The 15,420-nt window shown below is 37.7% G+C and overlaps 1 protein-coding gene across 2 annotated transcripts; it reads right to left on the minus strand.

Annotated features, from left to right (window-relative positions):
• Window positions 1–1,063: 1,063 nt before the first annotated feature.
• Window positions 1,064–15,274, minus strand: LOC121960007 (guanine nucleotide-binding protein G(q) subunit alpha-like). 2 transcript variants are annotated; one of them, XM_042509593.2, is made up of 8 exons: window positions 14,924–15,274; window positions 14,565–14,721; window positions 10,654–10,838; window positions 6,605–6,759; window positions 6,180–6,308; window positions 4,189–4,318; window positions 3,539–3,692; window positions 1,064–2,528 (listed from the first exon to the last, which is right to left on the minus strand). In XM_042509593.2, the coding sequence occupies exons 2-8, from the start codon at window positions 14,698–14,700 to the stop codon at window positions 2,338–2,340; spliced, it is 1,080 nt and encodes a 359-aa protein (XP_042365527.1). In that variant the 5' UTR covers window positions 14,701–14,721; window positions 14,924–15,274; the 3' UTR covers window positions 1,064–2,337. The 2 variants fall into 2 exon arrangements, with proteins under 2 accessions (XP_042365527.1, XP_042365526.1); XM_042509592.2 differs by having other exon boundaries at window positions 14,995–15,273.
• Between the last annotated feature and the right edge of the window lie 146 nt (window positions 15,275–15,420).

Below are 15,420 nucleotides of genomic sequence, written 5' to 3' on the forward strand. Positions count from 1 at the left end.
CACGAGCCACATAATTTGAAACACCCCACAATAAGGTCAAAAACATAATGGAGGTGCAATAACTACACTAAACACCTAATGACGTGATTACACTTTGAATCCCTGGGCAAAGTGGTGTGATTTATTTGAAAAAATAAAATAAGTAAAAAAAAAAAAACAACAACAACACAGGGGACAAGAAATTTTGCAACTTGGTAAAAAATAGTCCACAAATTTCAAGAAACTAGTACATTTAGGAAAAAAATATTTGGTAAAAAAAGAACATATTTACATATATTATTACATATTATATACATACTATACATATATTACATATTTAAAATTATTTTAAATACTTGTAATTTTTTTTCAACTTTTTTACGCCTTTTTTTGAATTTCTTTTTGCTAACAGCTTTTTTACCTCTTAAGTTTCTTTTTGCTTTCTTCCCATGTTTTAAAATAAATCAAGCCAATTTACCCAGGTTTTAAAGGGTTAAACAATGATTAAAAATTATTCCCCTCTGAATGTTGATTATGAATTGTTTATTTGAGTCATTATTCTCACATTACAGCAGTTTTTATGAGGGAAATAGTGATTTGACATTTTTGGCTGTTTCTGTCATACAGACAAATCAATTGATCAAAGAATCACATTAATATTGAAAATAATTGTTAGTTGCAGCCCTTGTATACACTAGGATGTACGGTGGATAATTTCTTGTGTTTGCATGCAGAATGATAGACTTGCTGGATCTGGATTGAATAAAACCTAAAAGGGATCAATAAAGACCCTGTTTACCCTCATGCCTCATGTCATGTACTGCTGCCACATTACTGTGTGTCTGTTCTCCTTAAAAAATAAAAGTACCTTGCCACACTATATATCCCTGTGTACAACACTAAAACTATGGATCCCTAACAGAAGTGCTGCTGCAGCCTCCAGCCAGATGGATGTATCACAGAGGAGGATTTCAGGACCAACACTGGTCCAGATGAGCTGATGGAGCAGCCAAGAAGACAAACACTTGAATGGTAAACCATCAGTGTACTGGAGCTGGTTAGTAAACACACAGAGACAAAGAAAAACTGAGCAGCAAATGTCTATTCATTAACACCAATCACATTAAAAACACGAAGACTGCATTAAGATATCGCAGTGACAGTGAAATCGAACCATGAATTAAACCGTTCAGACTAGGCTGTAATTATTTCTAACAAGAAGAAAAAGGGGTCGTGTAAACATTAGTGCCATGGATGTGCTCTCATTAGCTTTTTATTCATGCATTTCATACCCTTGAACAGGAAAAAAAAGATCAGGAATGCACTAGTGTAATACTCCAGAGATTATTTAACATGGTAGTCTCTTCAGCAGTTAGCCTTTAAACACTGACCTTGATGCAGGCAAGGGTGAAAATTGTGTACCATTAATGTACCGTTATATTTACATTCAGATAAATAATGGGGCAGATTCTACAGCCATTTTTAGGCAAGAAAATGACTTAAAGTAGTCCCTGAACTGCATGAACGCTTGATTCTACAGCGTTGACAAAATAAAGACGTGACAGCAGGATTCCCTTTAAAATCTGTTAAATTACATTAATAAAAAAAATTAATGCTGTGCTCAATAAAAAAGTGGTTTAAGACTAAATAATGCCATCACAGATAAATGCAAAGTGAAAAGTCTTTTGAAATGAGGTTATGGAAATGATATAACACCCAACTAAGTGACGGACACATACAGCATATCAGCACAAATAGCAAAGTAAATGTACACATTAGTGTTAATTATTACTCCATTTCCCCTTAAGTCAAGACTCAAACTAAGCATTTCGAGTATTTTAAACAGTTTTCAACTTAAAAAAAAACAAAAAAATGATAAACTACGACAAACTGGGGTTAGTGATGTGATGTGCTGCATTGCAGTTAGTCTACATTCACTTCCACCGATTCCCTGAAGGAGAGACCTAGTACATTACAAGTCCTCGGAGGCTTTTGAGGCCACTAAAATACTTTCCCCCCTCTCAATCCATCCACGTGCATTTATACCGCTACTGCTCATTCGCAATGAGTTCCATAAATTTCAGAGTGCATACTATAATAGACTCCTTACTAAGGCAGTGCTTTAATTGTTAGGACACACTTCATTATAGCTGGAGACATCCATTTCCAAAGAGCCTAACAGGAAAATTTGAAATACATCAGTAGTACAGTCATTTGGCGACAAGCTCTGTAGCTTCTCAATTTCCTGTTGTGGATTATAGCGTTCAGCAGCAGTGTGAGGCAAACTGAATCACCGCAGAGCTCTCCGGACTGCCAGCTGTACAAAGCCGATTGAATTACAGCGGCAACACGTCCGTTTTAAACCAAATTGTAGACCTCCAGGTTGGTGTGCAAGATGTGGTCCTTCACCGCGCTGAAGACAAATCGAATGTTGTCTGTGTCGGTGGCACAGGTGAAGTGGGAGTAGATGATTTTTTTCTCGTTTGGATTGAGACTGACAAACATATCCAGGATGAATTGTTTTCCTGCCTTGACGTCCCGCTGGGGACCTGGTGGAGGGAGACAGAGGGCAGGAACAGCACATGAAGGTCACTGTAGTATTTTCAGTAGTTACATAAAAGCTCAAGAATATAAGACAGGCTAGAGCTAGAATATCAAATGGTTGCATGCAACATTTAAGTGAGACTATGTGACTTTTGAAAGAGAAAGTAACACAAACTTTAACAATTTAATAACTCCTGCAACAGCTGTATGACCACAGACTACACTCAATACTGGACAGCATGACAGCTCCCCAAAAGTGAAGTCAAAACAGCCCCCTGGTGGCTGGCTGCAATTTAATTCATAAACCCTGCCCTCTCTATATCAGCAGACGGGACGTGGACAAAACTAGAAGATGGTTTCTGTCATTTTAGGTGTTTCTGATGACACTGATGTTTGTTGAGGTGTTAATTTTTGGATAAATCTGATTTTAAATTGTTTTTTGATTATTAAAAAAGAGGGTTTGAAGCCATTATTGACAGCTGTGTGTACCAATCACTGTGTTCGCGTTCAATGGTGCCGCTCGTCACTGGTCGGCACGGTGTGTGGGTGGCAACCCAATACCACAAAGATCCCTATGCGCAGACTCCAGCTCTGAATGAAGTCACCAGTGCAGTTTTGGCTTCGTTTTCTTTAAGTGGGAGGAAGTGGAGACTTGTTGTCTATCTTTATAGTCAGTTATATATATAAAGCCTGTGCAAATACTCAGCAGGTCAGCTACACAGTAATATTGCTGGTTAACGATAACATCAGCCACTATAAAATACTGGTCATACCAGACCACGGTGGGCTGTAGCAGCAAAATTTAAATAAACTAAGATTGTGTTGTGTTGCTTAACATTTTTTTCATCTGTACAAGAAAGACATTTCTTTCAGGAGGGAATCATATTTTTTCTTTTAAAAAAATGTCACATCAAAGACACAGCTATCCCGAACAGATTTTTAATTAAGGTGTTGCATTCAAACCATAAACACCATAATGCTCAGCTGCATTTCTAGAATTCACTTTTCTTCTTACCATCATATTCAGGGAAGTAGTCGACCAAATGTGAATGCATGATTTTCTCCTCCAGTAAATCGATCTTGTTGAGGAACAAGATGACTGAGGACTCTTTGAACCACTTGTAAGTTATGATTGTCCGGAACAAGGCCATGCTTTCCTCCATGCGATTCTGTGAATGAACACGTGACAAAAAACATTAAAGCATGAGCAGAAATATGGAACCAGACATAGTGTTAGACAGCAGTACTTCAGCAGTGATTGCATGTGTGAGCAAACTCAATTGGCTGTAATTTCATCAAGTGAGCGAGCCGCTCTGAGTGGTGCACGCTGCTGAACAGAGCGACTAAAGAGCTCCCCCTGCAGATGCTCTATGCACACTGCCACAAAAGAGGGACAAGATGAAGTCTGCCATTGCGACAAGAAAGAGAGAAAGAGAAAGAAACCAGACTAGTGCTGGACTTTGTAGAAATCTAGGTCAATATCTCCACCTAACAGGTTTGGCCTCAAACAAAAGAAAAAATGTCCCTTTTTGTCCCTCCGGGTGATTTTTTTGGTGAAAATTATTCCAAAGTAAGCCCCTTTCTTTCCCCCGAACAGACTAACAAACATATACAGGAAGAGACATATTGTAATTGTTACAGATAATTTTTTAGGCAGCATCTCACCTCATTGATGGACTCGACGAGGACCTGATCGTACTCGCTGAGCGCCACAAGAAACATGATGGAGGTGACTTCCTCAAAACAGTGAATCCACTTCCTCCTCTCTGAACGCTGGCCGCCCACATCCACCATCCTACAGAAACAGGTTCAAGACATCATTAAATAAAAAAAAAAAAAAACAGCCAGTTTTAATTTTTGTATTTAAGGCTGGGCTAAAATGATTATTTAAATGATTGAGTCCCTAATATAGATAATATGATAAGAGCTTTTTGAGAATCGATCATTCATAACACAGACATTAAGACCACAAGAAAACATCTTTCTGTTTTGGGGGTTTTGATGATATTTAAAATAAATACAAAACATAACCACTTAAAGTTGAAAGTGCTTAAAAATATATCCTAAGTACCTCACACGTTCTGCACCACCCCTCCCCTCTCATAAATAACAAACAAACAGTCACTCATATCTGAGTTTTATCTGTTTAAGTCTTATTACCTAATATCCGAAAATCGAGAGACTTTAATGGATTTACTACATTTCGAGAAAACTGTCATCATTTCCGTTTATGGCATCAAGGTTAGATCATGGGAATTGAAAATTTCACCTCCTCATATAATATCCTGATTTTTAAAAAAGCCGAATTTAGTGTAATTCATTAATATAGTAACAAAACCAACTTCTAAAACTGGCCTGATTTGACACTGCTAATGAATATTGTGATGATACAGTATAAATGGGCCAAACAAGTCCATGGACCTCTGACAATTAATTATTAAACGAAGTCCAGCTGTGCTCCAACAAGACTATTAAAGACTAACAAGACATAATGGCTTCCGACTCATGCCTCCACTCCCACAACTGTGCTCTTTAAGCTCTACACAGGAAGAAGCAAGACTAAGAGTCTGCAGCCAGGCTATCAGCTCTGTGAGGCTGCACTTAAGCACAGAGGTGCCTTGAGCCTTGAGCATGCCATCATCCACTATGACAATGCAAATATTCTGATGAGTATGTTTAACATGTTCACCATGCCGACATTTAGTAGCAGTGAATACAAAGGCTGATGTGAATGTCATTAGTTTTACAAAAATTAAAGGTCTAGTGTGTCAAATTTAGTGGCACCTAGTGATGAGGTTGCAGACTGCAACCAACTGAAACTTCTCCCCTCTGCTGTGAAGAAGAAGTACGATAGCTGACACAAAAACGTGAATGGGCGTATCTAGAGCCGGTGTTTAGTTTGTCGTTTCTTGTCTGGGCTGCTGAAGAAACAACATGGAGCCCGTTCTGGATGTAAATGTGAATGACTCATTCTAAGGTAACAAAAAAACAATGATTCCTCGTTTCAGGTGATTATAAACTCATGAAAACATAGTTATGAATATTATGTACCATTTCTGCCAGTAAATCCTCCTAAATCCTACACATTGACCATTGACAGGGGCACGAATGTATACACCAACTTCAGTGGTAATCTAACCTATAGCTGATGACACATTTTACAAAAAATACTCATGGGGGCGCTAAAGAAAAAGTTTTCAGTCATCACATATCACCTGACAATTCAGGTACGCTGTGCAGGTGAGAGACTGTGTAACAGGAAGCATTGCTCGGGTGGTCGCCAGATAAAATGCAGAATTTAACTGCACAACAGTTGCTATCAGAGACAAAAAGGTCAGCAAGCCTGTAATTTGTTATAGATACACACTGGCTGATGTAGCGTCTTTTCTTCCGGAAAATGGTCGCATGACTTGGGCATAACCAATCAGAGAAAAACACGTCATGGCTTATAGCGTTAATCAGAAAACGAACGGGGGTGTCCACATCGGCGTTTCCAAACTGTTGCATTTACGGGCTGCTAAAACCCTGGATAAGTAAGGATGCCTAGCTGAAACGTGGAAATACTGGTTAAATCTAAAGCGTAGTAATATGGAGGCAGCCTATGACCTTGACTATGACCTTGGCTACAATGTAACCACTCTGGGATAAAGACTCACCTGAACACCACATTCTCCAGGTCAAAGGGGTACTCTATGATACCTGTTGTAGGCACCCTGACCCTCAGGACGTCCTGCTGCGTTGGCAGATAAGCTGTATCAGATATTCGGTCCATGTCATTCAGATAGCTGTTAACACAGGAGGACAACCCAGAGTTAAAAAATATTAAAAAATTAAAAAACAGGAAAAGGACAGGGGAGACAATTATTGTTGTATATTCACATCATGAATGTTTCTGCTTCAGCCACTTGAATATAAGTGAGAATTTAAATGGTGGTTTTTTTTTTTGCCTTTAAGCCTTTTGTCAACCTTAAATGGAATAATCACTGAGCCTTCTGAGCACATTAAACAGACAACTAGCAGATGAAACAATGGAAACTGTTTGGCAACCTCTCTGGAGTTATTAGTTTCTGTTTACACTCACTATTTGGCTGAGTCTGAGAGCTGGTATTCCCTCTTACGATTGTAACATTCCTGAATCCCCGGGTCGCTCCACAGGCTCTTGATGGCATCCACATAAGGGTTCATTAATGTTGTGACCTTCTCCACATCAACCGCACGGATAATACTGGCGTTTGTCTGAAGAACAAATGAATGACACACTGAAATTAATGAGATAATCCAAGAGAAATATATAGAGATTTATGATGATATCACTTTATGTTTTCATGCATTGTTGCTGTAGAGCTATGGAAGATAAAAATCATTAAAAGCTTCATGGTGCGGTGTTTAACATATTGGCAGAATTCTAGTTTAAAACATTCGAAAACTTAACTAACAATTTTGACACTACGCCAAAGATGTATTATGTTGCAGAGATGCACAACCCACTGAATATGCACAGTCGTGTTTCTCCCGGTTGCCCAGCCTGATTTTTAAATCGCTTATTTCAGCTCAAGAAAAGTTTTACATATAAAACATCCATTGATCAAAAATTCACACTAGACAGAGCTATAATGGGGAAAATGCTTTTTGGGCCACAGGGATTTTTTTTTGCAATACCAAAAAATGCAATACCATGAGTAGCCACTCGGAAAAAATTGACTGAGCGGCTTTCCTGGGAGCTTAGTAAAGCCTTAGTCATGTTTTGGCGCTCTAGATTTTTGATCAGTGTCGCTTGACAGAAATGACCTCTTTTCGACAGAAACAAAGTGTCGCTGCCCCAAATTAGTTAAGGTGCATTACACATTGCACCTTAAACCCTTTAACACCTCCCACTAACATTTAAACCTCGTAAATGTGAAAATAAAATGGTTTTACTTCTTTCAAAAACATGGGAAAAAAACAAAATGAGCAATGAGGCAAAAAATGTCCTGCAAACTCCAAAAAATAACTAAAAAGTATCAGAGAAATTAGCTGGAAACTAGTAAGGGAGGATTATTAGATATGATCAAAAGACAAAGGGAAATGTCCATAAAATGGTCTTTACATATTTAAAATTATGTCATTGAAAAAAAGGGGATTTTTTTTAAGCACTGTCTTGAGATCATTTTGTTGCTTTTTTAACTTCTTTGTTTTATTATTTTTATTTTATATATTTTCCGGTAGTTTTCTTGCAAATTTTGGGCCATTTTTTTGTTAAGTTGCTCGTCACCCTCTTCTCATGTTTTGAAAAAAATCGAGCCAATTCACACAAGTTTCAAAGTAACTATATTTTTGGGCTTTCTGCTGCATGTTTTTAAACAATGCATGTTTATAAATTATGTTATGTAACCTGTATGCTGAGTCATCAGCAAGACTTGGATCACATCATTTGTAGACTAGAGCTGCAACAATTAAATGGCAACTCAACAAGTCTTTGTTTTCAAGCACAAAAATACCAAATATTTGATGGTTCCAGCTCTTTCAAATTTGTTGCTTTCCCTTTTCTGAATATTACATGAAATTTAATTTCTATGGGTTTTGGATGTTTGATCTGACAAAACAATTGATCACCTTTGTGACGGTTAACTGATCTTCTGTAGAGCAAACAAATAGAAAATTACTCAAATGTGAAAATAATGATGAGCTGCAGCTCAAGAATACACTTTAATGTACACTAAAATGTACACTTAACATAAAATAAAGACACACACACAACCCACATTTTCTGGATTTGTAAAGCGATGTCCTCCATCTTCCTGGAACTCCCGATCTTTCTATTTTACCCTCACTGCCCTGATTTATGTCCGATTAATAATAAATATTTCCTTGACTGCATTCCAGTTCTTCACCCACAGAGCAATCTTTGAGCCAGAAAACACTTGTAAAATTCTGCACAAGCTGGTTGGAGTACTTTTATGTTCACTCATGGGTCATATTCTGAGTCTATTTACTGCTGCCCGGGACTTTGGCATTATCGCAGGGGAGGAGTAACTTCACATCAATAAACAGGCTTTTGCAGATATACTGCAATTGTCATTTTGTTGACTGGCTGCTGTGTTTGATGTTCTGATGGTATCTTCCACTAATACAGTTATAAAGAAGATATTGTGACCCTGCCATGATACAAATGTCTATGCGATGCTATACAGTTGTAAATTTGAAAGTTATAAAATACATCTTTACACACTGTAAATGAGTATAATCAGTTTATTACAATACTGTTAACTCCAATAAAACCAATACTATCTAAGGAGCCGTTTGCTGTCGTATGTCAACACATAGTACGGAAACAATATGAGGTAATTGTCCTGTTTTCTGTTGTTTGGCTGGAATGGGCACAGGAGATTTTATGAGAGTTCAAAACAACCTGAGACTTTTATTTTTAATTCTTTTTTTTCTAACATTTCACCCTCAAATGCCTTTCCCTTTTTGAGCATCTTATAAAATTGATTTCATGGCTCCTGCTTCAGCACTTTCATGCTCCCACTCTTTTCTTTGTAGAAATGATGGGACACATTTAAATAGATCTTTAGAAGCTGCCATGCCAGCCTGTTTTTTTCATACTTCTTTATTTACTTCTTTTCTCTCCATTCCCCAACCCCAGGGATCCCCAAAACAATTTAGCAATTTACTAAAAACTCACTTTTACTTTCAACAAATACTCAAAGCATACAATTAACTGTTTGCTTAGCCCTCCCACCTTAGTTATTCGCCCTTTTTTTCACAGAAATTGTGCTATAGAGCTGCTAAGTCCCCTCTTTTTGCTGCTTTTGTAGTTTTACTTGTAACTACACTGCAATATACTACTCCAGTGTGTGATTTTAGACAGCATGCTGGAATCGCAAAAGCAAAAGAGGCGTGACAGTTGTGACATGGGCGAGAGGCGTAACGTTTGATACAACAGCGTTGGCCTCTGGTGTACCATCCGCATGCACAATAATATTAGCACATCATCAAATTAGGTGGAGGACAAAAAAAGTGGATATATTGATAATGGTATTGCTTATCGGCCAAATAAGTTCTTTACATCGGAAGATGGGATATCAGCAAAAAATTTAATATCATGTATCCGAAGTGTAACATATAATAAATGCACTGGCAGCACTTTCATGGCAATAACAATAATTTACTGTTCCTATAATATGATAGCTGATCTCATCCTCTGCTCAGAGGGTAAAGAGCTCTCGAATCTCAGTGTTTTCCCAATTTGTGGACTCAAGGCACAGGCCTTTGATAACTTAAACTGCAGAAGGTACCAGGTAGCCTTTAAAATTTATTTTAGAGATCAATCTGCTCCTATATGCCCTATTAAATATTTGTTACTGCAATATGCTGTTAATACAAACTCAACACTTCCTGTATCAGTTAAGCCCTGTAGTGTTTCAGTCGAAAGTCTAGTTAGCGAATAGTCACTTGGCTTCTTGACCTCTCTGACCTTCAGCCTCTGCCGTTCAATACTAATATCTGCACGCTGCGTGACAAACACTGGCATCCTGTGAGCTTACACAGAACACCACCCTCACTCAGAGGCTGAGAAAGACAGAAATTGTAACCCGTGTGCTGACTCAGACTTAATTAATGCTGTAAAAGGTCGACAACAGCCACATGACAACCCCCCCCCCCTCCAGCTGCTGTCACCGGACACAGGCAGTGGACTCTTCTCATCCTTACCTGAAACTTTAACTTATGTGCCAAATTTGTGTGCACCAGCAAATCTATGTTAATAAGCTCCTGCAGTTAGTATGACAGAGACAGATTCCTGTATGATTCATGGGGAATTCTCTGTCTCCCTTCCTCTTTTGTCTCTTACTTGTTATTTGTCTCAGGAGTACCTGTCTTTACATGCCTGCAGCGTAACATCACGTGCACTTGACAAAAGACAGCCTGCTCCGACCACGGACTAAACTCCCTGGCAGCAGGATTGCAAAACTAAACACTGTTGCAAATTACCAGAAGTACTTCACCCTAACACAGACTGCAGGCTCTGTCAGTGTCTGAGACAGTAAAACAAGCATGCGCTTTTTTGGGACAGAGCATGGTAAAAGCTCTTCCTCAATCCGTCTGTGTGCAGCAGCAAAGAAAGGACAAAGAAGTAACAGTTTGTTCTACCTCGTTGTGTTCGTACTTGTAGGGGATATGTAAGGTGGTCATGGCCTGGATCATGGCCTGCATGGCTGTGAAGATGTTCTGGTAGACCAGCCTTTTGAAGCCTCTCTTGTCCTCGTCAGAGTATCCACGGCCATGGATGATCCTCATCTGCTTGATGAAAGTGCTCTTCCCACTTTCACCAGTTCCTAACCACCAGCACATACACAACATTACTGTACAAACACATATTGTCTTAAAGGGTACATTCAGTATTTTTTATATAGATATTTTTTATCTATTATTAGTTTTATTACTCAAAACACAACATCACAAACATTAACTTATAAAACACACACATACAAACAGTGCTGCTCAGCGTAAAAAGACTTTGAAAATCAATACAAATTTAGTATTTTTCAGTATTCAGACCTTTTTGTTGTCTAAATGACTAATGACAACAACAATTTCTGACACTGGTTCAGTGGAAAAACAGGCTGCTGTGTAAACATTCGGGGCATTTCTACACTGTCAGCCTACGACCACCTAAAAGTACTTGTTTTTCACACTGACAGGCTTAGATTTTTATTCTAAGAGTCTGACAAGTTATGGAAGGGATCGGTACAGAAAAGATATTTAAAAAAAAAAAAAAAAGAAGCTGCCGTGATATCACCATTACCAAACCCAACCAGACTCCATTTCAATAAATAGAAATTTTAGCTTTTATAGATACAGCATATTTTCACATCTGTCTGGGCCAGTTAAAGGTTTATCTCAACCAGACTAGAGTTGGTGATTGTTAAAACAGCGGAGAGAGGAACCGAGACTGCTGTCTTGAGTTCTACTTTGTGTCTGTTGTCTTTGAATTTAGTGTGTTTTTAAATGGTAAGATAACAGTTTTTTTAAATGGAGTCTGGTGGATTTAGCAGTGGCATATTCAGGGCTGTTTCTAGTCAAACAATCTCTGCAGGGAACCTTTCAATTTTTATTTTTGATACTAAGAATGATAACTGTTAACAAAAACAAGCACTTTTAGTAGACTTAAACTGATGCTTGACAAACGCTCCTTGTGGTTACATTGCAGCCTGATTTGACGCTGTCAGCTGCACTGGTCTTGCTAAACACTGGACCAATATAATTTTTCCATTATTTCCATTATTCACGTAGTCACAAAAACATGGAAGAAAAAGCCAAAGTAGAAAAATACTGATCCTACCTTTTAATGGATTGGACTAAAATTATTTTATATATTTTTTTGATTGTCCACAAATCATTTAAATCATTTAAAAAGCTTAAAACCAACATTTTGTCAGTCCATCTCTCAATATCTAACTGTGGTGAACTCTTAACATTTCGTCCAATACTTTGATGTCTGGCAAAAATCTAAAATACAGTGATGACGATGGTGAACATCATCCCAGCACGTTAGCATTGTCATTGTGAGGGTGTTAGCATGTGGATGTTAACATTTAGCTCACAGCACCAATGTGCCAAATTACAGCCCCGTAGAGCTTTTAACGTGACTATAGACTCTGCAGCATTAACAATGAAGCCGTCTACAGAGAAATAAGCGACATCACTCTTTGCTACAGAGACAGTACTTGTTATCAGGAACAATTAAGTGTTAGTTTGATCTCTTAATGGATTGTGTTGAAAACAGGAAAAACACAGAATATTACTAACCTCTGTTGTATGTGAAGGACTTTCACGTCTCACTGTTATGCAATCTTGGACTTACTGTAAGTGAATTACCATAGTCTGGGTTTTATCTTATTCTCGGGCCCCGAGGGTCTCATGTTTATTCTTCGAGTCAAGTTTTATAAACAGTATTTTGTCATCTCACCAGCGACTGCTTGTAAAAAGCTGAACTAAAAGAAGTTGCGGCATTTCCCCCCCTGTGGCTCACAAAGTTGAAATGAAAGCATTTATTGGCAACAGTTAGAGAGATTGCTTAGTGAGAAGTGATGAGCATGTAATGCTGGAAAAAACAAAACAAAATAGTAGACAAATTGCACAGCAAAAATGTAAGACTGCTTCAATGTATGTGGTCATTGTTTGGAAATCAGTGAAGCTACACCTCTGACTCCTGAACCGAACAGGATGGTTACACATTCAGTGTGAGTCAATCATTTTTGAAAGCAGAAAAACATAACCAGCGTGACCATCTTACGCCCTAAACTTACCCACAGCATTGCTGATGAGTCCTTTGTCACAAACAAAAACGCACATAAAATGTGGCCGCCATACCAAGATAATCCAGCTATCATACATTTATCTACCATTTGGGACTAATGTGTTTCTATAATCAGTGATGGAAGCTCATATGGTGTAATTGAGTACAGTTTTCTGGTATATTTTAAGCTATTTTATACCTCTACAACATTACTTTGTAGAGAAAATACTGTAATTCTATTCCACTACATTTATCTTAGAGCTGAAATTAATAGTATATTTAATAATAAAGATTTTTACATACAAACTACATTATCTATTTATACAAAATAATGGAGTGTTATGGATAAATCCAACAGTTGTAAATTATTTTAAAATTGCTCCACCTCGACCAGTTATGAGAGTGAAATGCAACTTACACATCAATGCATCAGTAATTATCCATAAATGTTTTTACCTTTAATTGTTTTAGGTGAATTAAGCCGATAAAGCATTGTGGTGAGTCCCACTGAAGAAAAGGATCTGAATCCTCCTTATGCTACTGTTTGTAATGATAATTATGTTTTTGGACCTGCTGTGGTAATGCTGAAGAGTTTTCTGTGGTGGCCTGTACTGAGACCACACACAGCTGCATCATTGAACAGTGCGCATTAACTGTTCGTAGTCAACCACAAACACATTATTATGTACTCAAGTACTTTCAAGGCCAATTGAGTAAGGGATTTTTATGTTTATTTATTCCTTTTGTGTGTGAGTGTGTGTGTGTGTGTGTGTGTGTGTGGCTTTAAATTATTTATGTCATGCATAGTGGTAGAGGAATTATGCAGATTGTTTACCTAAGTAAAAGTAGCAATGCCACTGTAAAAAAATACTTAGTTACAAGAAAAAGTTCTGCATTCAAAAGTAAAAAATGTACAAATAGTATGAAATCTTTTGTGTGTGTGTGTGTGTGTGTGTTTCTATTCTTTTCTTTTCTTTATAATTTTGTGTTTTTAGGGCATGCTGTTCATTTTGCTTTTGTTTTTTTTTTGTTTTGTTTTTTTTTTTTAGATTTTCCTGCATTTGGTATTTTTACTTATAAGCTTTTAAGTACTTTTTCCTGAATTTACTTACTTTCTTTTACTTAAGTAAAATTGCAATGCAGGACTTTAATTTGTAACAGAGTAATTTATTTTATTTAATTTGGAATACTTTTGTGTCTGTGAAGAGATTTAAATTATCTATATCATGCATGGTGGTGGAGGAATTATAGAAATTGTTTACTTACATAAAAGTAGCAATGCCACAATATAATAACACTAGGTTGGAAGAAAATGTCCTGCATGTAAAAGTATTACTGTAGCAGCAAAAATGTACAAATAGTGTCAAATCATCAATTTTGGTTTATTTGGGTTTTGTTGTTTTTTCCCCTTTTATTTACAATATGAGTTTTAGGGTGTTTTGTTTGCTTGTTTAGATTTTTTTGCATTTGGTACTTTAACTTTTAAAACCTTATGTATAACTATATACTAATATTATATTACTAATATACATACTTTTACTTAAGTAAAATTTCAGTGCAGTAACGTTTTTTTTTTTATTATACTTTAAATTTCGTTAATACTTATATACGTTTACGCACAATTTTGAATGTAGTGTTTTTACAGACTGATACTGCTTTTTCAAGTAGCTTAATATCTGAACAATTCCAACACCACTGCACTGTTCGTATACTCTTATAAAAGTATTACAGAAAGACTTTTTTTTTTTTTTTTGTCCCTTACCGAGCAGAAGCAGCTTGTATTCCCGTCGGGAGTCCCTCTTGTCCCGGCGAAGCTGCCTCTCAATCTCATCGTTGATCCTCCGAGCCTCTTTGGCCTCCGGGCTGAGGCAGCAAGCCCCCACGGACATCAGAGTCATTACTCCTGGATAACACTTCCCCTTCAGAGGTACACACACATTCATAATGTTGGTTACAGAAGAAGAAAAAAAAAAGCTCTGAGTATCCTACAGTCAATATATGTTCATTAAATCCTCCAGAATTCCCACTGCGTACGCCAACATAGTGAGCTCCTGAGCTGGAAACAATGTTTAACAAATGTAAATGTAAGGAAGTCGTTATTCTCAAGGCTGTTTGTATTACCTCGTTCCTCTCCTGTGAAGAGGAAATTAAGTTTGTGCAACAACTTTAGTCAAGCAGAAGCGAGTCTTTACCCCTGGTAGCTGTGCTCCGGGCGTGGTGGGCTGAATATGGCGGAGTTTCACTTCATAGCGCTACAAAACAACACAAACATTAAGAAAAAGTCACCTCCGCGACAAAGGAAAAGATGCTCGCGCCAGTTTTAGTCTATGAACAGGTGAGGCTCGGCGTTATCTTCCTCTGCGTCCACTTGTGTTTGTCCCGTCCTCTATCCTGAGAAAAAACCAACGGTGGACCATGTGACAGAGCAGAGGGCTGAGCTCTGATGGGAAACCGTGTGGCCTTTCACTATTACATTATGGGAGCTAATTTCCGGTGTTAACTAGTAAACTGCGGATGCATGTGACACTTAGAGCAACAGGCTACGCCAATTTACTAGAAACCAATTACAACCGGAACCGGACAGACATTTAGGGAATGTTCTGTATTTATCAGAATAA

The sequence above is a fragment of the Plectropomus leopardus genome, chromosome 20, assembly GCF_026936395.1.
Source record: "Plectropomus leopardus strain MGB_pleo_1.0 chromosome 20, ASM2693639v1, whole genome shotgun sequence".
NCBI lineage: Eukaryota > Metazoa > Chordata > Actinopteri > Perciformes > Serranidae > Plectropomus > Plectropomus leopardus.

Coding starts and splice junctions, on each gene's coding strand:
- LOC121960007 (XM_042509593.2), bottom strand. CDS start 14,700: ATGACTCTGATGTCCGTGGGGGCTTGCTGCCTCAGCCCGGAGGCCAAA. Junction 6,760..10,653: donor ACAAGTACGAACACAACGAG/GTAGAACAAACT, acceptor TTTGTTCTTCAG/ACAAACGCCAGTATTATCCG. Junction 4,319..6,179: donor CTGGAGAATGTGGTGTTCAG/GTGAGTCTTTAT, acceptor CTGTTTCTGTAG/GATGGTGGATGTGGGCGGCC.